General features: G+C 34.2%; 1 protein-coding gene across 14 annotated transcripts in view; it reads right to left on the bottom strand.

Annotated features, from left to right (window-relative positions):
• The window catches only part of SOX5 (SRY-box transcription factor 5), a 1,296,482-nt gene that overhangs the window by 476,023 nt on the left and 792,919 nt on the right, over window positions 1–27,540 (bottom strand). For 4 of the 14 annotated variants that reach the window (XM_072653483.1, XM_072653484.1, XM_072653494.1 and 1 more), the window contains exon 1: window positions 9,646–9,779. The exons of the other annotated variants lie outside the window; for them this stretch is intronic. In XM_072653483.1, the coding sequence (XP_072509584.1) occupies window positions 9,646–9,683 (38 nt within the window). In that variant the 5' untranslated portion in view covers window positions 9,684–9,779. Of the gene's footprint in view, window positions 1–9,645; window positions 9,780–27,540 lie in introns of those variants that run through there. 14 annotated transcript variants of the gene reach the window in all.

Below are 27,540 nucleotides of genomic sequence, written 5' to 3'. Positions count from 1 at the left end.
GCAGAAATGTAAGCCTTCTAACTGCTTTAGCAACAACAAAAAAAGCTGCATACTGTACAAACATTTTAGAAACTTAGAATTTTGGAACTAGGGATCTTAGAACATAGTAACACAGGATGTTGGAGCTAGAGGGGTCCTTAGCGATTATCTAGTCCAAATCTGTCTTTTTATAGATGAGGACAGTGAAGTCCAGAGAGGAAGAAAAAGAAACAGAATCTCAGAAATGAAAGGTTCTTTAAAGGACAGCTACTTTTACAGAAGGGGAAAACTTCATAAAAAGCTTATATAATACAATAGAAAAAACACTGCTTGGCACTGGACAACATGAACTAAAATATCTTTAGGCAAGTCACCCTCTCTGAGCAGGTTTTTAAAAATTATTTACATTATTTCTGAAATGGCAATAATAGGCAATAAATTCATGAGTCATGTAGCTCATTCTATTAGATGTAGGGCTAAAACTCAAGATTTCTTTTTTCCTTTCCATTACAATACTCTGTCTACATTATATTATACTGAATTCCTAGGTTTCATTATGTGTATATTATATATATATATGTATGTATGTATGTGTGTGTATATAAAACTTATTGATCACATTAATGTAACTAATGTTAAAGACAAAGAAAAACAGCTATCATATAGAATATGTTTATGTTCTCTGGGGAAAATAGAATATTACAGGACAGTTAATAACTTTTCATTTTAAGCACATTCTTCCAACATTACACTCAAGTTTTAATCCTCAAGTATTCTAAATGTTACCAAGTATGCCCTGATTTACCCAGCTAGTTGAATACAAAGTGTTGATAAGAGCTACATGGTTTAAGAACAACTTAGACTGACAAAATTCAGGTATTATTACTTTCTTCTATAATTCATGCTATTGGCTTAGGAAATAGAAGTGAGCTTTTATTTGTATGTAATGTTACTTGTATTGGTTGTGTGATTCCAAGTAAATAGCACTATTCTTGGAAGTGCATAAAGACTTGGTTTTGAATCCCAGTTCCAATACTTCATGACTTTGGGCAAGTCATTTAACTTTTGTGAAACTGTTTCATCATACGTGAAAATTCGAAAATAATACTTAAGTTATCACCACATAGAATTCTTGGGAGGATCAACTCAGATAATGTATATATTACATTCCCCCTATTAAAATTTTATATCTTTTGATCATATATACTTTATTTTAGATTATTAGTTTGTCCATAATAATTATATTGACTTTAAAGGATGCAGAACTTTAATTTTCTTATAAAATGTCCTATATTCTGCACTTTAACTTTGATTCTTATAATCTGTTTTAGGACAGGAAATGTTTTATATTTGTTATACCCAGATTTTTCTTATCTCTGTAATTATTTGAAAAAAATCCTTATCAATTATTATATCCAAATTACAGGCCAAATAACACGAATTTTGCTTTTCTGGAACTACAACTTTGGATGTCAGTAGGATTCTAGATACATGTGTTCTATAGTCCTTTAAGCATACTAAAATTCCAACTATTATTAGAGAACTGGAATAGAAGGGTGTATTTCACTCAATCACAACATTCCTTACTATACTTGATTTTCTGTTCCTAGTTGTTTACCCTAGTTTGATTAATAGCACTTTGAGTTTTATATAAAAGCTTTCTTCTGAACTCTTCCAAGCACCTTTCAAATATTATGTGATTGAATCGCATGATGTCGCTGTGAGAAAGATTACAAATAATGCAAAGCCAATTTATACATGTAGTCATTAAAACACAGACTTGCTCAAGGTCAAAGATGAGTCAATGATAAAACCAGAAATAAAATATTTCGACTTCTAGTTCATTCTACTGTCTCCTAAAACACTGTGACACTTTACATATCCTATGAGATCTTCAATATAGATGTCTTATTCAGACTACAAAATTAAGGGAAGAGTGTGATTACCCTTAATTTTATATGACATTTCCATACAAATGATCCACTTCTTTCCCAAAACCTTATGAAACTCAATAAGAAAAATTATACAATAAGAGAAGAATACAAAAGGTCCCCAGGAAAAAAGGGAAAAAATATTTTGACTATGCAAATTATTGTCTGAGGAACTCTAGGATAAGTTCCTAGGGTAGATAGCAAGCACAATATATTTATTTGTCCATCTCAACACACAATTATAAAAATATGTTTTAAAATTTAATATGTAAGCAACCTATGGCAAGAAGGAACAAAAATTAATAGAGTAGGCAATGAATCTTGTTTCCTTTTCATTTAGAACAATATTGTATAAAGGGATAACTATTGCCCTATAAAATTATTCTTAATTTTTAAAAATCTGAATACAAGGAATGTCAAAAAGCAATCAACTACCTTTCGGTCTCTAAATGACAAAAAAAGAGGTGCTTTATGAATTAACATCAGATTAAAAAGCAACCAAAAATCTGTACGAAAGTAAATGTTGCACAACATTTTGAAACAAATTGAGTATTACAAAATTACCAAAATAATACTTAAGTGATCTTCTCTTTAGCTATAATACAAAGGAAACACATAGAAGGAAGTTACAGCCACTTAAATTGTCTCATATATGTACCTGGTTTCCTGACTTTGAGGAAATCTCCTTTATAGCCAGAAAGGAACTAGACACTACTCATACTTGGCATCCCTGGTAAAACTAAAGATATTCTTAAAGCCATCATTCAAACAAGATACGCTGTTGAAAAATGCTTTTGTTAATTTTTAGCCCTGTGCTGTGAAGTTCATTGCTCCATATTAGACATACTCACAGTGCATAGAGAGTACATTGGGGCAAAAATAATGTGAGGTTCATGTAATAAAAAAAAGATCCTTATGCCACCATGCAATGAGATATTATGCCAAAAGCACTCCCCCGACACATATGCATGTATGTATGTGCATATAGATGTATATATATAATATATGCATATATGTATATGTATACATAAATATATAATATGTATTAAGGGAAATTATATAATTATATTATTTAATACATACCTTAATGTTATTTTACTATATATATGTACATATTCTTTCAAAAATAACAGAATTTGAAATATTGTTACATACGAAAGTTTCAGTGTTGGTTTTTTTTCCCCTGCCAGAAGCGTTTAGATATAGTGTTACTCTTACCTACTATATGTGTTAACTCTGGCAGGTAGCCCTAATTTGTTGGTAGCCAAATTATTTTTGTCCCTGAAGTATGAGAAATCTCAAGAGTGTATGAATGAGACACAGTTTACTAGTTTACAAGCATCCCTATAACTCCAAGAAACTAACATTCATTGAAAACTGCATTCAGTTTAGCAAAAAAAAAAAAAAAAACCCAAAAAACAAAAAACAAAACTACACAGAGATACCACCTGCATTTCCTCCATGAGGAAGGACAGAACACCTTTTTAACATCAATAAGAACTTTGGTCCTTAGCATGAAGGAAAACAAACAGCAGTCTCTTCAACATACCTCAAATTTCATTTAAAGCAATGGATATCCATATCTATACATCTGTAGCTATACTATAGATCCACCAATATAAAATGACAGTCATTTGTTTAAAAAAAAACAACTTAAATGTTTTCAGGCAAGAATACTGTCACTATGGCATAGTACCTTAAGATGATATGAGTAGAATACATGTCATCCTTGCACTTCATGATCACCTATCACATTTTATACTCAACTAGGTTACATTTCCTTAGCTGTCCAGGAAAATGACAAGAAAATGACACTTAAGGTATACCTATTCTTAGGATTAAGCAACTATCCCAAAGATTAAGCCATAGGAAAAAGGGTTTCTGAATCCAAAGATGAAAAAAAAGTAAAAGTACAACTATTATAGAATCAAGTGACTGAGATAATTACTTTGATTAAAAACAGAGAAATCTAAAATCCACCCAATCCAGCTTAGGTTTGGATAGATTTATTGTTCAAAGCTCATTTCAAGTGTCTATGAACAGTCACCAGCTTTTGTTTTTAATTTTACTTCTGTCATGTTTTATGGGTAAGAAAGTCATTACACCACCTTGTAACAGATTAATTTCTTTCAAGCTGGGTGACAAAAGGGCATAATGACCGGAAAATTTTACAAAAGCAAAAGCAAAAGCATGTTGACAAGTTTATCAACAAACCTGGGCAAATCTCATGAAGTACAGATTAAGGTTCAGTGGTTCCAAACTGGCAGCATTCAAGTTGGGTTCATATTTGGGTTTTTTGTTTTGTTTGTTTTTTTAAACCACCTGTCCTAAAATGATATTGTTTATGCTAATTATCTTTGTTTATGCCACAATTCTGTTTGTTTACTACATTCTTTTAAAATACCATATCCCCATAAACAGTTCTCACCAGAATTCTTCTAGATCTTGTTCCTGCCTGGTCCTCCACAGTCCACTGAGTAGAATTTAGTGTTATTGTAGAGGCTCAAAAGACTGGGAACAACTTTGAGTCTCTAACAACTCAGGCTGGCAAAGGCAGGGAGTACGGCTGAGGTTTTACTCTTAATCTCTAGAGGGAATGGATACTGAGTGCGGTGCTCAAAACAAACCCCTATTGGACAATTAGAATAGACAACTAGAACAATTTCCTCTTAAGAGGAAATTCAGGACACATGAACTAAGTAAAGATGAACAGGTTATGCTGGTGATAGCTGAGAAGATGTTATAGACTTGGGGACAGAGGGACAGGATAAGCAAAAATGTGAAGTAGCAAATGATTAAAGTCCTATCATCTTCAACTCTGACCTGCTGTCAGTGAATGCTCTCAAAGGATATTAGATATTCTATTAAACTTGCCCAAGTTTTAAAAGTAAAACAATAGTAAAATATTTTGTAAAGTTATTTCACAAGTGAGTATTATCTGACCAGGTCTATCAAGAAATTACAATTATTATTTTATTATAAGGAATTAATAAGATAATGTACAATGAAATGCCATGTAAAACGTATAGATATGAAGAATAAAAAATTACTGCTTGATTTTAGAGTACCTCTTATTTCTATTCTAATGGAAATGATACATGAAAATCATGCAACACTTTTTCACTTGACACTAATATACGATATTCACATCTACTACGTATTGACATTATCTGTGTTATTAGAAAAGAGCCAACTGGGCTGGTTAACTTGACTTAAATGATAAATAACTAACAAATTATGAAGGGGAAAAAGAAAATCCATCAGTTACAGTTATTTACCTACTTTGCAAATGGAGAGACATTCAACCTACATAATGTGTATTTTCAGCATACTAAATAATCATTAGGTTGCCGAAAAATGAATAGTGGGAAGAGTAAGCAATAAAAATCAGACTTTACCCATGGATATAATTCTACTTTCTAAATGCACTATGAATTTAATCCATTTGAAACAGTTCCCAACTCTATGGAAGAATAATGTGCTTAAGTAACAGAACAGGTCCTATTTGGCTCTCGTGTAAGATGTATATAGGGTTCTTAGCAAAAAACTCCCTAAAACAGGTAAAAAGACATTATCATGGCTTATTATGTCGCTGGGTGACAAGAACTCTGTATAAATGAAAAGTAACAATGAGCCTCACATAGTTCGACATCTATGAAACTTATTGCACAGGGAACATTATAAGATGCTACTTAATATTTTAACTCTTAGGTGCTCTTGATAGTCACCCAGAGCACAATCCTACCAAGTCCTTCATTTTCATCCCTTCTCTTGTGTGTTGCATTACAAACTTATAGTTCCATTCCAGGTAGTGGTAAATTATTTAAAATCTATAATATGTTAGTCAACTTTTCCTTTATAAACAAGTATAAGTACAACAAATGAAATGAACAAAGCAGAACACCCTGGAAACAATCTGAATATGAAACTAGAACTTTCCTTTGCATCCAATTTAGAGATCTCTTTCCTTCCTTACCTAATGAACAAATTAGATATATAAATGATTATACAAACTAAATAAGTTTACCTTAATAATGGAAGGTAAGTTCCAAAATTCTGATGCCTGTGTGCAAATTTTAGGTGATCTAAAAGTGTCCCTGAGGAGATGTTCTATTATATTTAGCTATGAAATAGAAAAACAATTCCAAACAATATGTGATAGGACAACCAACTTATCATAAAAGTTACTAGTATATTTTTGTAAGAAATATATTTGAAAATACTCTCACTAGGAAATCATTTTTCCTTTAGGCAAGTGTTGATAAAACATTAAAATAAATTTGATGCACACCAAAAAAACAATAGCTAACTAAGCTCATTTCTCATCCTCCCATCAGAGACTTTTTTGTCCTATAGTCATTCACTTCACATCTATCTATACAGCATTCTTCAGTCTGCACCCGTTTGGAAAGATACCACTGGATAGGTGACACCAAATGTTTAACCTGGTTCCATTTTTCTCCTTCACAGACATTAACATACCCTTTCTTCATAAACAATCATTTCACACTTGATACTTAATTAAGCACTAACATACCATAACAGAGAGAAAAGTGCAGTAACTTAGTTATCAAACTGTTGCATGTTACATATACACAGGATATATGGAGTATAAAAGAGAGGAATGGTATGCAAATATATGTATGACAGTGTTAAATATTCATTTTTCTTATTTATCAATTCACAAAAACATAAAAAGGTCGAGATAGCTATTTTGGTAGCTCCTTGTATTTTCAGAAATTTTGAATGGATATGCAGAGTCCTTAAAAAAACCTCAAGCAAAGTCAGATTCGCTTGTGTTTAATTACATGAACACATCTAAAAGTCTACAAAGGATTTATATTGTGAGAGTTCTAGTATGCATTTAATGTGATAGCTATTAACATATAGTGCATGCTGTCAATTATACTGACTCTAAGAAGTAAGACATAATAGGTCCTAATTGCCAATAATATTTCCAAGAATTCTTTAGAAATGCTTCCCTGACTCTCATCCCCATGTGGAGTCTACATTATCATTTTAGTTAGGAAGGTGAATACTTGCAAATAAAAACTAAAGGTTGGAATTCACTTTACTTTTCAGAAAACACTGTCCAGTTTGGTAAATTTTTAATAAATCCTGAAGGACAATTTTTAACAGTCTCTGCAATTGCTACCAATTTTGAATGAATTAACAATTGTTTAAATGACAGTCCTGACCATTTTCACCTCTAGAGCTGTTATCACAGTCGTATACCGATCCAAATCAAACAGTTGTCATCTCCACATTTAACTTTTAATTGCACAGGTTCTAACTATTCTGTAAAGTTTCAAAACAATATGGAGATTTAGAGAACAATGAAAAATAGTCAGAAATCTCTCAGTGGAAACAGTCTAAGATGACATAAGTTCTATTTCTAATGGAAAAAAAAACTAAAAGCAAGAAACTTTGTTCACTTCAGTGATCTATTTAACAAGTTATTTTAGAAGGCTTCTTTTATAGGTTTATGGGTGATTATTGATTTTTGAAAATCTCCTATGGCAGGTATTTGTGTGAACTATAAGTAATTTGTATGGAAACAGTCACAAGTAGTTTAAAAAACAGAAAAAAATCCCAGCTGAACACATGTGGTAGTGTAGACATATTATGTATACATCCTCTGAGTTTTCCGTTTATAACTGCAGATCGTCATTGCTACATGATATGCACTACATCTAGGTTATTACAGATACATTTACCTGTATATTAATAATGTAAACAGATGGTAATGAGCTATCAAGATTTGGGGTTATATTACCAATTCTAATTAAGACCTCTTACATCATGGGATGTCTTTCAAAAATATTTGAGTTGTTAATATTTTCAAATCTGTCAGCAATAATACCAACACTATTGATTACCATTTGCTTATTTAACCAGTCAGTGAGAAGTGCATGCCCCTGAGTGATGGCAAAAAGGAAACATGAGCCAGGAGTAAAATGTTAAGAGATTCTAGCTTTAGAATTTGGGGGTTGCAGTTAGGAGTTTTTAATTAACTCAAAAGGAGATAATTGAAGAAAATACAAATAAAGCTGACAGTGGTAAAGCTTGCCTACACATAAACATAGAATATAACCTTTTAATATGTAACTACCTTTTATAAGAATCATTTAACTGACTTACAAATCAGATTGCCAGTATCATCTTCATAACATGCAGTTACAGTTAAAGAATATTATAGTTTAACTCTTACTCTGTACCACATAGAGAGCTGTTACTCTGTTGAATTAAGAAAGTATTTGCTACTTCAAACACTAATAATTTCTATGATAATTAACAAATCTGTCTCTGTTTAAAAAAGCATTCTTCCCAAGTAAAATGTTAACATTTTGAGGAGTTACTAAATTCAAGTGAAAAAATATTAGAACCCTTCAATAAAGCCATTAAAGAAGTTCAGCCATTTAAATGAGGATATCTGATCAATAAATCCCTCAGTGGGAAGAAAAAAAGAAACCACTGCTAAAGTATATTTTGTGTTCTTTTAATTTTCTTCGTAATTTCAGATTCTGCACCCTAATATATAACCACATTCAAGATGTATTTTACTCTCAGTACTCTTTTTTCATCTCCCATTGCTCACTGATTTACTGCAATCTTAAAATGTTTTAATCTTTGTCTTTCTTTTTTCGCCTTTTCATATCAAATTCAGTCATTTGAGCGATGAACAGCTTGACTTAGCATATTTTTAACCAGCTGGTCTAGCACCTAGCTTGCATTGCATAGTCAGATACAACAAATGTTTATACAGAAGGTAGCTTTCATGAAAATGAAAAAAAATATAGCCTATGTATCATGCATCCTGTCTTTTTTTAGATTAAAAAAAAATCACCAAAGAGAATGCAAAGTTTGAATTATTTTAAATGGCAAACAAGATCCTATTTATAGTTTTCCCCAAAAATTGAACTTGTGGTAGAGTAAGAATAAAGAATTTTTTAAAAAAAAAATTACAGTATATATTAAGAAGCACACGAAGAGGACTAACGTCTTTGAAAGCCCAACTCAACTTGAAATAATACAAAACTAAAGCAGCTAAAAATAATTTCTCAATAGTAACAACTTAATTCCAAATACACATGCTCCTGTCTTGGCAAAAGAAGGAAACATCATAAATCAAAATTGAGCTTTCGACAGCCAGTGCAAAAAGTGTCCACTAAAAGTTAGGAATCATCAGTGTTTAACTTTTTTGACACTTAAAAAAAAAGGACCTTCTGATGGATTGTTGTGATGTTAACTTGAGTTTAAAAAAAATGCACACCCTGTTCCCTTATATCAACAAAAGGTCATGTGCTTTATGGAGCTACTTCCAAAGTTTTGCAGGAACTTAAAGCCTCAGTTCTAATCATCCTCAAATTCCTCTGTCATCCCAGAAATTACATCTTAGACGGAGATGCTGAAAATGTGGGTGCTTTGCATGAAAAAAGATTTAGAGGAAGAAAGGAAGAGATGAGAGGGGTAGGATGCTTAATGTTCATTAAAATCTCTGTTATAGGACCAAACCTAAAATCATCAAGACCAAGCTTAGGGACTTTGCAAATTCCTTCAATTTGGTTCAGAAAACAACAAGATTCAGTTAACATATAGATTCATAAAAGCTTCTCCGGCAAGCATGATTTTTAAAGAGCATCTCACAACTGATTCTAAGCCTGTAAAATGGGAGAGTTATACTTTCATATTTTTTTAAAAAAAATAACATCCAAAACAAAACAACTCAACTCACCTTTCAAACTCCTGAGGTAAATCAGGGTCAGTTAGCATGCTGGAAAAGCACAATTTCCCTTTGTCACAGCAGCCACCTATGATCGTCTCCAACTGAACCTGTCAAGTGAGTCCAAACCCTCTAAACCAATTGATTCTCTCCTCTCCTCTCCTCTCCTCTCTTCTTCCCCCCTCTCCCTCCCTCCCTCCCTCAATCTCTCTCTCTCTCTCTCTCTCTCTCTCTCTCTCTCTCTCTCTCTCTCTCTCTCTCTCTCTCTCCCCTCTCTCCCTTTTTTCTTCCTCTCTCCTCTCTCTCTCTTCCTCTCTCTCTCCCCCTCTCCCTCCCTCTCCCTCTCCCTCTCCCTCTCTGTGAACTAGGACTCCTTGACCAGTCTCTTAAAGGGGTAGCACACTTAGCGGCACAGAGTGTTTAGAAAGCTTCCCCCACAGCTGAGCAGCACGCTGCGGCTGCTAGGCACTAGACAACCTCAGGGTGCCTGTCCTTTCCTTTTAATTCTATCATCCAGTCATCAGAGAATGTGAGAAGTCAACTCATTTAACATCCCCCATACACACTCTCCCCCATGAATAAAATGCATACACAAATAATATTAATCAAGAAAAATGTATTAGCGGTGGATTAAAAGAGAATCTATAATACCAGCCCCCCGTTTAAACTGCAGTTGTTAACTAATTAAAGAAAAAAATGGAAATGTTAGCAATAGTATTTTTTACACATGCACTTCTTATCCCCCCTTCTTGGCTTTCTCTTCGCCCGCACACGGAAGCACACACTCACACACACTCTCACACACACATACACACACAACAATCAGGCATTGTTCTGAGGGAAGAAAAGCAACTTTGACAGATTGAAATATAGCAGAGGCCCCTTCAAGGAAACCTGTAAACAACTTGTCACTCACTCTGTCCGTCTCCCTGTTAGCTCTTGCTTTCCACAAAGTGGTGCGAATGTCCTGGCAACACAGCCAAAGTTTCCTCAGCTCCAAACTCCATAAAACATCACTGCTGTGTGCAGGGGAATAGGTGTCCACATCCCCAAATAACACACGTGAAGGAAACAAAAATCACCCCCTGGACCTCCAAAGAATAATAACTTTGGATCTGTTCGGCTTTTGGGTTGCTGGGGGAGGAGGTGGTTGAGAGCAGGGAACAAGGCTAAGTTCCTTAGCTGTGGATCTCTTTAATTTCCTCTGCCCAGGCAGCCACAGATAACAAGGTGGACAAACTATGGTTTTACAGATTCTAAGCTGGCTGGCAGAGAACAGCCTCCATAGCAGTTCCAATTATCTAGATAAAAATCTGGCAGATGAGGAAGGTAATCAGGTAATGTACCTTTGACACGAAATGACAGGGGCACATAACACACACACACACACACACACACACTACACACACACACACACACACACACACACACACACTCACACACTCACACACACAGAGAGATGGTGACTATCCCCGTGCACTGCAGCATCTGGTCAGAGTAAGCACACCCTCACAAACACAAGACTGTGCATTCTCATTCTCTCTCTCTCTCTCTCTCTCTCTCTCTCTCTCTCTCTCTCTCTCTCTCTCTCTCTCTCTCTCTCTCTCTCTCTCTCCTTCTTTCCCTCCCTTCCTCTCTCTCTCCCTCCACTCCTACTGGGAGGGTTCATTCTGCACAAAAGGCTACATTACAGAGTCCGCCCCAATAAGGGAAAGAGAGAAAAAAAAAGCCTTCCATTGTTGAGAGGGCAGGTCAGTTGATTAGATTTTCTGTGGAGAATTCCACGAGGAAATTCCCTTCAAAGCCGAAGTGATTAACTGGGGGCTATTCTGGAAATGGAGCAGACAATGGCTCAATAGTCTGCACAGCCAATGTCCAGGCTGGCACTGAACTCACTTTAAAAAAAATAAAAGCCAGACTCCCTGTTCTTTTCCAACAGCCCCCCCACCCCCCACTCCTTCCAACTTCCCCTCCCAATTCCTTTTATTTTGCAGCTGGACAACATTAAGGGCCTTTAAAACCACAAGGGTTGACCCCACAGTGGTTTGATTAGGTCCCACTTTTTTTTTTCCTGGCGACAGGCAGACAGCAAGTTTACTTTTTTAGACATACACAATGACACACGCACATTCACATACCCTCTAAAATAGCAGCTATCAATTTTTAGCCTTTTTATACGGATGAATTTATATTTTAATTCCACCTTCTACAAGCCATTGATATCATAAAAAATCATTGAAAGGTTTGGTAGTAATAAATATAGTAGGATACACTAATCATACTTTATCTTTTAATTTTCCTCTTAAATAAATCTTGCAAAAAGCATGCATATATATGTGTGTGTGTATATGCATGCATATAGATGCATATATACCCCTGTTTGTGATAGCTAACCAAAATTAAATTGGATTTAAACATGCTGTTATATAGTTAAAGTACTAATAACAAAAAATACAGAATTATCATCTACTTTGGCAAAGCAGTTAACCTGAGATGTGACAAAAATTGATGATTATATGTTTTTCTGGTGGGGTTAGTTAAAGGAAGAGAAAAGGATGGTGGTGATTGTTACTATAACAGTATTCTTTTTAGCAATTAGTCTCAAATCTTTTTTTAAATGAAACAAACTCTTCTGGAAAGATAATCTTATAGCAATAAAGAGTTTAAGCTATTTTGATTTATTAGTTTTAAGAATCTATATTCATCTTGTTCAGAATAAGGCTAAAAGACAGTCTTCACTTTTAAAAAGCTTAGAGAAACTCAAAACTTCAACAAAATGATCTCCTTTTGGGAGCAGGAAGCAAAATATAACGAATTAGGGGTGTGGGTTACATAAATAATTTTCTTTAAAAATAAGGTTGTATAAATTTGCTAATTTGGGAATCTTGTTTCATTTTTTAATATTAGTAGAACAAAGCAAATAAAAGGGGGTATAGGTTACAGTGAGCAGGAGGAGCAAGTCAGGAAGGGGAAGGAGGAGGAAAGAAATAAGGGGGAGAGCAAGGAGACATAGTGCAGTATAAAGATAGAAACAGAGATAATAACCAAAAGGCAAGCTGCTTAGTTGTGTATGGCCCCAGCTTGTTCTGTCTTACTACAGCTACCACCTCTGGCTGCATCTGCAACTCTAATCTAAAAGGTCAGCAGGATAGGTAAAAATTAAAAGTTCTTATGAGTCTGATGCAAACTGTGTTTTAAAGGCCTGATGTCTCTCAGTATCTCTGGTGTCCTAAGTTTTCATATTCAATAAAACACCAGCCAATTTTATTTGTTTAACATACCAAAGATAAATGTGAGGAATTCTATGAATGAGTGTTAGGTGTCTAAAACATTGTTAAGTCCCTAAACTATTATTATAAACATTGCCTAGCAAGGGATTTACTTCTTATCATACTCAGGGTCTTAAGATGGGCCTGGAATATAAGTATGCTTAAAAGAAACCCCTGTATAATTGACATTTTAGGATAAGAATTGGACCTACAATTTCATTAATAAAGGGAAATCCCAGATGAGAAACCTCCTTCTATCAATACAGGCGAGCATATTTTACACATTAAAATCTTAGAAAATTACTTAGAAAACAGAGGTTAAGTGACTTGACTAGGCAAGGGTCATATATATCAGAGATAGGACTTGAATTTAGGTCTTCCTGGTTCCATGATCACCTCACTATCCACTAAGCTGTCTTGCCTCTCAACATAATCGTGATAGCATTTCACATTTATATAGCAGTTTCTAAGGTTCTCAGTTTCATATCTGCTATCTTATGTGGCAATAGAAGGTATGTAAAGGTAAGTGTTCTTACCCTTAATTTGAAGATCAGGGAAGTTGGAGACTATGAAAGGAATAACAGTTTCCTCACACAGCTTCCTGATCTGGGGGCATTAAAGGTGCCAGCCTCACGTCACTGGTACATCTCAGGCTTGCTTGGTGCTGACACCATGTGAGATTCTGTTCCAATCGGCCACTGACTAAACACATTTCCAAATGGAGATGATGAGGGCTGTGTCCAGAGAAGCTCAGTACCCCTGTATCCTTTTGGCACAGCCTTGCTATGCTAGACAAACCAAGTAAGCTTCCTCCTTTATTAAACGTTCAGTGCCTTGTGAGTACCTCATTTTGTCCCAACACTGAACCTGAATTAAGAGGGTGCTGGTTCTAGAGCCATGCCTACAACAAGGACAAATATTTTTCAGGTGACTATCCAAAGCCAATCAGCACCTTAGTGGCTATGTTAGTACTTGGAGTCAAATCTTTTATTCATTTCTCTTTTAATTTTGAGCCATGTTTTGTTTTTTTTTTAAGCACAGAATTAATTAGTATTAAATGAGATCCCCAAGATGGTGCTGGGTCCCTTTTAAGGAGTTTTCACCTTATTCACGCATAGTGCATTTTAAAATCAGATGCTTACATTGGTGCTTATATACAATACTGCGTGCAGTAGGTATACAGAATAATGCTAACATTCTACTCCAAACTAGCATGAGACAATTTTTGCCATTTGAGTCCTTGGAAAGCAAATTGGTGTTTGTATTAGATTTTGGAATGATTTTGCTAGAAGGGCTGTAAACATCAAAATGTTCTAGTAGTATTTTCTTGGATAATGACACTGTACTGTCCTAGATAATCCAAATAATTTCTCATTTGGTATATAAATTATTATTTATAAATGATACTCCTTAATATTATCAATAATGTTCAAGTCACTCTTCAAATAAATAGGTGAAACATTCTACAAACAAGTAGACAAATATTCAAGATACTTTATAAACTATATGCATATATATATACATATGCATATGTATGTATATAAAAAAAAGAGAATATTCCCTCAATTTCTAGAGAAATCTTAGTTTCATAAATTGCTATTTTAAAACAATACCTGAACTATCACATTTGCTTTAGAGTTCTCCAAATCACAAAGTCAGAATTTCAGACTTGTAAAGTACTTTGGTAGCTATGAAGTTCAAACTATTCAAAAGTAAATTTATACTACATTACATATGACTAACAGGCATGCAGTCTTTACTTGAAGATATCCAGTGAGGAAGAATTCACTTCTTTCTGAAAAAGCCCATGCCAATTTTTGTGTAGCTCTAACAGGAAGTTTGTCTGTATATTAAGATTAAATTGGAGTTTTTGTGATTTTTGCTTTCTATCTATTGTTTCTATTTCTTCCTTCTTGACCCCACACAATGAATCAAATTCTTCTTCCATACAATAGCCTTTTAGGTTCCTGAAGTTAGCTCTCATGTCCTATGCCTTCTCCCTTCCTCTCCTCATCCCTCAATTGCTTCCTTCTTTTCTCTAGGATAAACACCCTTGACCTCTCCATCTGATCCTCACATGGCATAGACTCAAGGACATCTTTCTATCTGCCATCATTATGATATCTGCATCATAAGATGGAGAGAGTATAATTGCCCTTTCAAAGATGTGGTGCACAGAAGTGGACACAATTCTATAGATGTGGTCTGACAAGAGCCTGTACAATGGGACAATCACCTTTTCATTACTTAGAACTATGCCTCTGAATGCAACTCAAGGATGCATAAGCTTTTTTGGTTTTATCACATGTTTGAATCCTATTAAGGTTTTAGTTCATTAAAATACTCATAACTTTTATGACGTTTATCTACATAATTCATACTTAGAAAGTTTTTCTTTTCAACTCAGGTATAAAATCTTACATATATTTGCACTACATTTTATTATATTACATTCAGTCCAATTTTCTGAATTGTTTAGATCTTTTTGAGAATTTGACTCTGTCTTCTAATGTAAAAGCTATTACCCACAAGCTTTGTGTAATTTTAAAAAAAGAAATAAGGATAGTATTTCTTTAGTTAAGTCATTAACTACAAACTCTATCCATCACAAATCTCTAAGGCCCTCCACTAGAGACTTCTTGGTTCACCAATGAGACACGAATGGAAATACAGGATAAGATAAAGAAATGAAAATCTAAAAATTGAAGTGAGGGAATGAAAAAAGTGACAATGGGAAAAACAGAAGTTCTAAGAAAAAAACAGAAAACATTCTATCCTGCTACAAATAACAGTTATTTTTTGTCAGTTAATGAGAGACATTGCTGCTTTTGAAAAATTAAACATGATATTTATTAGTGCAAAGAAAGTTTGACTTGATGATTTATCCAAAAATATGAGAAATAAAAAGGTATTTGAAAGCAATTAAGATAATCTTTTTTAAATGCACAATACTCCAGATTTGACTTTACCAGATCATAATAAAGTGTGTTATGCTTCTTAATGTACACTGATATAGCTTTATTATACAATTCTTCCTATTAAATATTTTAATACATTTTAGTTGAACTTCTAACCATCTCTCTGCCAACTTAATGTCTTGAATTCAAGTGTAACATTTTACATTTACTGCTATTAAATTTTACTTTATTAGACATAGCTCAGCGTTTTAGCCCTTTGAAGTCTTTTTGCACTCTCACGTTAACATTGTATCTATCCCTTCCACCTTTGTCTCAACTGAAAATTTCATAAGTATGTTATCTATGCTTTTGTCCAAATAACTGATAAATACCTTAAACAGCATAAGCTGCACACAGATCCCCGAGTCCCTATGCTGGAGACCTTTTCCCAAATTGATATACAATCATTAATGATTACTCTGTGTCTGGCCATCCAACTAGTTCTTGAATTAATTTAACTGTGTCATTGTGTAGGCAGCTAGGTTGTAAAACAGACTGATCATCAGGCCAGGACTCAGGAAGACTCATCTTCCTGAATTCAAATCCAGCCTCAGGTACTTCGCTGCACCACCCTGGGCAAGTCACTTAACCTTGTTGGCTTCAGTTCCATTACCTGTAAAATGAGCTGGTGAAGTAAATGGCAAACCCCTCTAATATCTCTGCCAAGGAAACTGTAAATGAGAACACTAAGAGATATAACTGAAATGACTAAGCAACTAGAACAGCTATCACCAACATTATGGCATATTTTGCTAAAATCAAGGTAAACCATATTTATAACTTTCTGTTGATCTATCAGTTTAATAAGCCCATCAGAAATGAAATAAGGTTTTCCTGTCAGGATCTTTTTTTAAATGAAGCTATACTTGTACTTTGGAATTGCCATCTCCTTTTCTAGTTGTTCATTAACCATTCCTTTAATATTGTTATAGTTTTATAAAAATTTCATTCTATAGCTTTGCCAGGAAAAATTTTTTAATACTATGGAGAATACTATGGTATTTCTCCTTTCTTTCATAATCCTTCAAATGTCAGCATCAGTAATCATATCTGACAGTTATTTCAGTAAAAGAGTATTTTTTAAGAAGAAGATATATGTAAAATGGGAATTATATGGAGATCATTCATTCAGGCAGACAGGAAGTATTTTTGCCTCTGTTAGATGCCAAATTACGCAGTGCAGATCTTAGAAAGGGAGCAGGAAAAGAGTGAAGTTATACTGCCTACCCTCAAGAAGTTTGCCATACAGTGGAGAAAGTAGACTATATGAAGTTAAATATTAATCAGAGTTAAATAACAGTAGAATCCATTACTGGGGATAAAGAGGGCTTGGTAATATATGGGATGAATTATTTAAATATATAAGCTTTGCAACTCCCTATAAAGTATAAAGATTTTGTAGCTTCCATCTTTTACAAGGATTATAGTTGTCATTGTGTTGATACTGCTACTAGACTAATGAACATCAAAATTCATATTTAAAATTCCTTGTATAGTCATGCCATCGTGGATAGAGTGGTGGACTTAGAATCTTCAAAACCTGGATTCAAATCCTACCGCTAGCACTTCTTAGTTCTATGATCCTGCAACAGTCATTTTACTTTCCTGAGTCTCAGTTTCTTATTCTATAAAATGAGGGGTTTAGATAAGAAAGCCTCTAGGCTGCAGGGGTAAGAAACCTGTGGCCTTGGGGCAAATGTGACCCTCTCAGTCCTCAAGTTCAGCCTTTTGACTGAATCCAAACTTCACGGAACAAATTCTCTTAAAAAGAATTGCTTCTGAAAAACTTGGACTCAGTCAAAAAGGCTGCACCAAAGAACCTAGAGGATCACATGTGGCCTGAAGGCTGCAGGTTCCCTATCCCTTCTAGGGTCTCTTCTAGCTCTAAATCAAAGACCTTAGGATGCTTTAAAAATATGATTTCTTGACAGTTCACTAAAAATAGTTTTTCAAAATTGCCTTTTGATGAACAAATCAAATGGCATAAGAACATCTCTTCATTCATTGGTAATATATTACCATATGATAATTGTCTAAAACATTGAAAGGCTAAGTGACTTTTCCAGGGTTATAGAACCAGTGTATGTTAGAGGCGTGACTTGAATACAGGTCTTTACTGCTGTAAGGCCAACTTTCTATTCACCATACCACCTCTCTTCTGTATCAAAAAATAAAATACATAATTAATGTAGATTACTGTTTTAAGTATGTATCTGATTGTGTATATAAATATATGGGTACTGGTGAAATTCCAATTTCTTCTAATATTAGTAGCCAACACAATGGCAGCCAAAAAATGTAGGTCAAGTATGACTGAACACTGTACCCTAGTGAGTAAATCATTGATTAAAATGGTGAGATAGAAAAATTGAAACATTATAATGAAAACCAAATGCTTTTGCTAATTTTACATGCACTTCATGTTAAGGATTTAAAGAAAGGAAAGAAAGTTCATATCTTTGCTACCAAATTAAAATGCACACACACGTGTGTGTGTATGTATGTGTGGGCATTCATCAGACACACATACACTGGAGATGGAAAGCTATTAATATGTATCATGAAAGTGAAAAACTTAATGCTTTAACTTAAACTAGGTATAGCAAATGCCCCCAAATTATTAAATACAGAAATACAAACTAAAAAAAGATCAAGGGGAAGATATTAGAAATTAAGGGAACAAAAATTACCAAATAAAATCTACACGTGTATAAAAATGGATTGGGAACATAAATATATATATAAACTCATAGATATAGAAGTAAAAATAGAAATTCTAAGAAAGAAAAAAGTCAAACAAAAGAAACACCATAAAACTGTATTTTCATTCTCTCTGTGTCTTTGCAGCAACTATACTGTAGAAAGTAAAATAAATGTAGGAAAAGTGTGCTTTTGAGCTTTTGTTGTTTCTATTGCAAATATAAAAAAGGAGACTCACACAGGCTGAGGAAATATAAGATGTTCCAGAGAACACTGCTGGAAAATTCTCAAAGAGAATATCAGAAACTGTTAAGATCATAAACAAGTTCAGATTTAACTCCTTTTCAGCTGCAGTTTCAGGTATGAATCTCCAACATTTCTTTATGTATTTTAAATGAATTTATACTTTCTTTTTCACCTTGGAGACAATTTATTCTGGAAAATTCTATCATTTATTAAAAATACGTAGCTATAAAACAGGTTATTAGGTGTACTTTTTTTCCTTCCCATTACTTGTGTCCTGGCTATAATCTCGATGATGTGTGTGTGTATGTACATATGTGTACACGTGTGCAGGCATACATAAAACATGATGTATTAAACAGAGGAAATCTTATCTTGTATTAGCATTTTATTTGAAATTACTGATGAATTGTAAGTGCCAGACCATAGCAAAATATTCGAGACCGAACCTCTCACAAACAAGAATGCCAAAATAGAGGATTCATGAAAAAGTACAACTAATTCCACTAATGATTTGCTACTCATAACACCAAAATATTAAAAGGACAATTCCTTCATTCAAGAAAAACATATCTATAATCGGTGTATATCTGTGAGCTATTTACTAAGCATCTGAAAAGTTCACTACTGCCACCTCATTTGAGCAGACTGGGAGATTACAGTATGCTGGATGCTCACTTCTGAAAAGGAATTCCAAATTCAATGGCAAGTGTTAAAAAGACACTAAGACACCACAAACTTTTAGTCCTAGTTTCTTCAGTCAACTTTCTCTATTGCCTTTTCTGACTGTGAGTCAGCGTTCCAATTACTTTTCCTCAGTCTACATATTCACTAAAACATAAGAACCCATGGCATGATTTGCATCCTTGCAGTTCCCTTCTCCAAATGAACCTAAAGAATTCAAACCCCAAATCACATGTTTAGTTATTATTCAAGGTTCGCAGTGTCAGGATAGTCACTTCAGTAATTCTTTCTACCATTTGGGTAGTTTAATCATTTTAGCTGTAAATAAGATTCCTAATGGAATCAGACCATATATGTCCTCATGAAAAGAGATATTATGAAAATGTTACAATTAAAAAAACAAACTTTTACATAGAGTACCATGGTGTGGTGGAAAGAGACTGAAATTATGGTCAGAAGCTCTCAGTTTGTAACCCATGTTTACTATTTAGCACCTACATGACCTTAAGATCACTTCCTCTCTCTGGCCTTCAGTTGTGTCATCTGTAAAAATTGGTATCTGGACTAAATGATCTATCACTAAGAGGCATGTCTCAGCTTGAAAACCTAAGAACAAAGATAACATTGCATGAATAAGAAATAACGATTGACCCAAAGGTTAAATTATAATTTAAAAGAAATATATTTTTTAGTTTCATAACTATTATTTTTCTATAATTTTTCATAAACCCCTTTGGTTTGCCAATTGAAGTTAAGATACTGACACCTCACATTTTATTCCTAGCAGAAAGGATTTGGTGTCTGCCTAGGGATCACAAGGAATGATTCCCTTTTGACCAAATTTTTAATGCAAGTGTTTTTACTCATCATCAGAAGTCCATCCATCTATTTGGTTGTTAATTGTTGTGGCTATGATTTTACTTAATTTTTTGTCTAATTTATGTTTTTTCAATTCAAATATATAAATTTTCTATGATGACTCAGTCATACTTTAACTATACATTCATAATTCACAACAATCACTCTTTAAGTAATGTGGTTATACAATTTAGGTAAGGTAAGAAACAAATGAAAAATTAATAGACAATATCCTTGGGTACTAGAATTCTCACTTTGTTTACAGCAAAAAGAACTAATCTGTTGAACTTTTAAACTGATTGTGTCAGGAAGTGTCAGGAAAAGGGGCAGAGGAAGCTACAAATTATAAATTTTAGTTTAACTACTGGTGTCCCAAATGTGATATTTGCTCAATGAGAAATGAGGTTATATATTACTTGGTAAACTAATGCTACAGAAATGACATGAGAACAGAAGAAGAGAAGAAGAGTTTGTAGGCACTCCTTACAGAGGAGTCTCCAGAAGTGGCTTCATCATGTGTAGGAAGGCTACAATAAAAATCATTTTACTCGATACTTCACTATCTCATCTGGTAGACTTTATTATAAGCAAAAAGGCTATTAGGAAGATGATGGAAGGACTTTTAGTAAAGATGCACATGTGAAAGACTCCAGACAAACCTAGACACTTCATACATATACCTCAAGAACAATAACAATAATGAAAGGCGCCAACTAAAACAAAAGATCCATAAAAATCATATCCTTTTCAAAATAAAAGGTAACAAACAAAAAACAAAACCCCAAACATTACATGATTGGTTTGGATCACCAGATGTCTGCTTCATCAATCACTACCCTATCTTGTTCCAAATCAAAATGGGAGGGACCAGAGATCACACTAAACTACCTCAACATATACCCCATGGGAGATATTGCTGATGGAGAAGGACCAAGGCTTCTGGTTTCCCTACTTCAAAATGAGGACGAGGAGCATTGCATTGGTGCCAACAGCCCTTCCTGCCTGTGTTGGGCTCTGTGTTGATGGGTCAGCATAACTGTAACAGCAGCAATTGCAGAGCTCAGATAAATTTGGCAGACACAGAATAAAGAAGGGGGAACTTAAGGGAACATATGGTAGTCATCTCTAGTGCAGAGACAGAAGAAATCGGCAAATAGAAGAAAACTCCTAATATAATTAGGAAATGGTAAAGGCTAACAGAACCCCAAGATAAAATTCCAGAATATGAAAATTCTGCAATAATTAAAAGAGGAACCCCAGAAAAGATAGAGCATTAGCCACAAGGACTATGATGTAGACAGAAAGATTACTAAAAGAAATGAATGCAGAGATGAAGGAAGGAATAAGAAACAGAATTAGAACTCCAAATGAACTTGGAAGAAGAATAAATGCTTTAATAAGAATCTGGATGGTCATACTAAAGTAGTAGATACTGAAAAACAAACTGTAAGTTAGAATTTAAAAAATTCAGTGGTTCATTGAAAAATGATACAGCAAAGTAAAAAGACCAAAGAATGAGACTATATTGTGTGTCTACTGTTAAAAATTATCTAGAAAAGAAGACAAGAAGAGACAATCAAGCAGTTCTCAATTGGATGACAGGGGAAAATGCAGTATACTAAATTCTAAGAAATAAGAAGAAAACAAATATGGGTGGAGAATGAATGGGAAAGCAAAACTCTAAAACTTTGTTATTTATAACATAACATAAAGATTCAAATATAGGTAAAATGAAGTGATGGTTGAATATATCATGCCACAATTGAATTCAAAGTAAAGGGATGGCAATCACAATTAAGGTAAGACCAAAAAGAGACATAGCTAAGATTGATAAGCGAGAAACTACATTGTGTTTAAAGTCACTATAAATATATAGCTCCATGGCTATCATTTAGATGGTGCTTTCAAGTTTTTAAAAAAACTTCACATATATCATTTGATACTCACAAAAATTATATGAGAGAGATGCTATTATATGCATTTCACATATGAGAATACTGAGGCTGAGTTATTAAGTAACTTGCCCATGGTTTGAGGCCAGATTTGAAATATCATTATGCGCTCTCTCTCTCTCTCTCTCTCTCTCTCTCTCCCCCCCCATACACACGCCCCTTCTCTCTCTGTCTCTGTCTCTCTCTGCTTCTCTCACTCTATATTCATATACATGCACACATCTCTATATACATACCTACATGTAAATATACACATATATGTATGTGTATACATACACACACCAAATAGTACAGCATCTAAGTACTTAAAAGAAGACAATAACAATCTATACAAAGATAGTAAAACCAAAATCATTTAATATGCCCTTTTCAGAACTAGATAAATAGAAATCAGCAAGAAAGTAGTTAAGGATAAGAAAAGAATGATATAAAAATAAATAGATACATCTTTGGAAATAACTGAATGGCAAGAACAAGGAATAGACCTCTTTTCATCTTTAAATGGGATATTTTTAAAAATGACCATATGTCAAAGCTTAAAAACTAAAGCATAGTCAGAAATTTTAAAATAATTTAGAGGCCACAATGAAATTTCTTATCAATATAATTTTTAAAAGTTAAAGTATTTAGACAAATAGAAACCAAATAATATAATACTAAAGAATGGCTCAAAGAATAAATTATAGAAAAACAGAAATATTTTTTCAAAGAAAATTATACCAATGAGAAAGAATACCAAAACACTGGATGCAACCTTAACAGTTAAACACTTATTTCAAATATAAAGAAGAGATAAATAATTAAGCATGCAACTTAAAAATCGAGGAAAATCTAAAAATGAATAATTCTCAAATTTACCCCAAATAGAAATTATGAAAATCATAAGATATTAAATATAAAACTATTTACATGATATTTTTAGGGTCAGCAAAACATTTAATTCCATAAAGACTAGTTTCTGGCAGCTGTGATTTTTTTACAAGGTATATAAGGATACTGTGTTTGCTATCTAGGACTCTGTAACTGTCACCCTTTCTTTGTGAATATAATTCCACGGAAATTGTTTTATAGATAATCTATACATGAATGTGCACATTTTTAGACAGCTATAGCAAGAGAAGTAATGTAACACAAGTGGGAAAAACACTGTTTGGAGTCAAAGAACCTGTGTTCAGATTCTGGCTGTTCATGCTACTTGTATGGGATGGAATGACAACATTGTAACCTCCAGTGCTAATCTTGGTTGTGAGACAAAGGACCACCAGGCCCTATCACCTTCCCTGTCACTGTGTTTTGAGTTCATCTGTGGTTTCCTTAACAGATGCCCTGCCTCTATACCCTCTAGACCCTTAAGTAGTGTCATCTCAATTCTTGTACTCTAGAAACTATTAGCCTTGTCATTAGAACTGTGGCAACATTAGGTCTTCTGGTCCTTTCCATATGTCCTATAGCTGGAGATCATTTTATATAGTGTCCATCACTTAGAGTCTGTCTACTCTTTTTTTTAAATCTATATCCCAATCAAATATAAACAGTGTCTGGGATATAATATGCACTTAACAAATACTTCTTCATTCATTCACCTCTCAGGACCTAAGTTTGTTTTTCTGAAAAGTGAGGCAGGTAGACTAGATAGCCCCTAAGTCACCTATAGCTTTAAATCTTTAATCTTATAATATAGATATTTAAGGCCCATTGTACGTATATGTGTGTATGTGTATGTGTATGTGTGCATATGTCTCTGTGTGTGTGTAATATAGTGATCTAGAGTATAGGCTGGCATTCATATGTAGAATTCCAAGAGAAAGCTGTAAGCCCCTGCATAAAAGGGCCTTTGTCCTCTCCTTCCAGAAGACATCCAGAGGCTGTTCTCCTGGTACTAGCCAAGTAAATTAGAGATAGAATTCTCTGGTGATACTTGTGCTGATACCCATTGTTTATTATCTTGCAAACTTATATTTTTAATTGCTTCACTCTATCTTTGACTTGTACCCCATAAATCAACTGAGAAGGTTTCTGCCTGTCTCCACAAATTGTGATTCTATACATGTAGGTCCATGAAGCCACATAAGACCTGGAATCACAGATAAAATTCATATTTTCCTGTTATTTGACTTTGAGTAACAATCGGGGAAAGAAACATTTATTAATGAATAATCAACACGCTATTTAGTAAGTCCCTACTATGTGCCAAGGGGTCCTTAATCCATTTCACCAATAATAATGCCAAAAGCATACTTTGAGGAATAAATAGGATCTTATCTCTCCAATAATAACTGTCTGAAACCACTGGGAAGAAAAGAAAATCAAATGACATACCAGAAGTGGGAACTTTCTTGTACAGAGAGAGCCTCGAAGCCATTTTTGGAGTTGCTAACCACCTACCTATATTCCAACCCCAACACATACCAGTTACTTGGGCATTTTAAGTATTTTCTAGCATGAAGTACTGATCATAACTAAGGTTGAGAGAGCTAAGCAAATGAGAGACAGATGTATCGTAATCAGTTAAGCAAAAAATAAACATTTATTAGGTACATATTATGTGCCAAGCATTGTACTAAGTACTGGAAATACAAAAAGAAGGAAAAGACAAGACTGACAATTTTATTACACACAATTAAAATCCTTTGCATGGACAAAATCAATACAAATGAATACCAAGAAAAGCTGTAGATGGAGGAAAATATTTACATCAAATATCTTTGTTGAAATTTCATAGAGAAAGTGTTAAAGGACTGGTCCTGTGATTTAACTGAGAAAGAGAAATGCCTGAGGAAGAATTCTCCTTATCAGTATAGGTTGACACTTTCTTTGCAACTCCAACAGTTATCTAGACCACTAAGAGGTTAAGTGACTTGGCCAGGGTGATCATACACTATGACAATGGCAGGATGTGCACCCAGGTCTGCCCAATATAGAAAAAAATATAGGGAATTGCTAAATATAAAATAATAAGCTATTCAGCCAAAAAATTCCAAAAGAACAAAATCCCAAAAAACATTAGTCAGCATATATGAACAAGCTGTTTTCAAAAGAAGAAATTAAAACTATTAATAAGCATATAAAAGAATGCCCTAATCAGAAAAAGAAGAGAAATGAAAACTAAAATCAACTCAAAAGTTTCATCTCACACCACTGAGATTGGTAAAGATGATAAAAGATGAAAATATTAAATTATGGAAGACAAAACAGTGCACATTAATTAATGCTCTTTTTATAAACCTTTTTGTAGATTCCCAAATTGAAACTATGCTAGAAAAGTCACTAAACTACACATACTCAAAGGAGATGAAAGTAAAAGCTAAAAGTTGCATACAGATTTCAGTATTTATAACAGTAGATTTTCCTATAATAAAGACTTAGAAACATAGTAGTTGCCTAACAACTGTAGAATGGCTGAACAAATTTTTGCTGTATGTAATAGAATATCTTTGTGCCATAAGGAGGAATAGACATGAAAAAATCTGGAGAAAATTAAAGTTTGCATAAATTTATATACAAAAAATTAAATACAATTATGAAAATGTACACAATGAATACAAAAATATAAAGGAAAACAACCAGTGGAGTTCTCAATTTTGATACTAAATTATTTACTGTGAGGTACACCTATTTTCTCATTGCAGAGGTGATTAGTAGCTATGAAAGTACCTATATATTTGCAGATATAACTGATAATTTGCTTCATTTCATATAACTATCCTTATGTCTCATAAAAATTCATTCCATGTGGTAAGGTAAGATATTGGGAAGTGACAGTAATTTTTTGGAAATGTGTCAATATGATAGTAAAAAAATAACTACAACTTATATACCAATATCTGTTAGCCGAAATGAAGTAGAGAATTTCCAAAAAGGAATTTAAACAAAAAAAGATTTTTACACATTTATGCATAAATATACATATATACCTTTTATACCTGTACACACACACAATAGCATATATACATATATGTAAACCTCTATAGATGCATAAAATATATTTGCCATCTAAAAAAAAGAGGGTGAGCAAACTCGACCATAGTGGAGTGGGAGCAACCTGGGTGAATTGAATCACCAGTAGCAACACTGATTTCCAAACATCTCAGGCACAAGTCAGGAGTCTGGCAGAACTGGGTAAGAGAGAAGCACAGGGCCCATGGCAGCAGCAGCAGCTACAATTAGGGCTATCAGTCCACAGACTAAATGTTTGAATGTCATCTACTTGAATTTCTAGGAGCCAAGATGGCAGAGTAAACTGTAAATGCTCTCACCTTCCCCTTGCTGACACTGAAAAACCCAGGGAATATTGTACCAAGAAAAATCCTGGAATAGAGGGGGCAGCAGAAGGGGTAGAGCAGTCCTTTAACTTGGTAAGCTAGGGAGATCACCAGAAAGGGTCCCTCTTGCTGTGGCTAAAGGGGATCAATGCAAGACTGGAGGTGTCCCAGCAAGTTCTACCTTAGCAGACAAGTAGGAGATTCTGATCCTCAGGAGGGTGGAGCTAGTAAGCCCTAACACCAGGACCCCAGGAATGCCTTAGCACAGCTAGGGGAATCAAGCAGAGATGAGCACAGACAGGGGACAACAGTGACTGAGGCTGCCCATGCTCTAGTGCAGCCCTAGGGAAGGAAGAGACCTCCCATGGTCAGACCAACCCTCCCACAGACCTCATTCCATGAGCTTCAGTGTAACCCTAAGGAAACTCAGAAAGACTCCACTTGCTCTCAGGCCTTGGCATACACCAGCCAACTCCAGCTCAGCATCAGGTAAATTGCAGCATTATATAGTTTCTAGCTGACAGAATCAGAGACTACAGCACACAAAGCCAGTAACTAGGCCCCTAGTTCCCAGTACAAGACATGTAGGACAGAGCTCCCTGTGCACCAGAAGCTGAGACTCACTTTAAAAATCAGGAAAAAGGCAATCACCATGAGCAAGAAGCAAATTAGAAAACCAAAGACCATAAAAGCTTATTGTGAAGACAGGGAAAATCAAAATGCAAATTTGGAAGAGGAATAGATTGACTCTATACCCACTTCTGAAATTTCAAAAGGGAATATGAACTAGTCTCAAGGATGAAAAACATTTTTAGAACAGCTCAAGAAGGGTTTTAAAAGCCAAATTGAAGAGGAAGAAGAAAAACTGACCAATGATTTTGAAAAAAAGAATTCATTGAACAGCTCCTTAAAAACTAAAATTGGCCAAATGGATAAGAAGGTACAACACCTAAATGGAGAAAATAACTCTTTAAAAGGAAAA

Source organism: Notamacropus eugenii, chromosome 3 (assembly GCF_028372415.1).
Source record: "Notamacropus eugenii isolate mMacEug1 chromosome 3, mMacEug1.pri_v2, whole genome shotgun sequence".
NCBI lineage: Eukaryota > Metazoa > Chordata > Mammalia > Diprotodontia > Macropodidae > Notamacropus > Notamacropus eugenii.
This window is presented reverse-complemented; position numbering and strand designations above follow the sequence as displayed.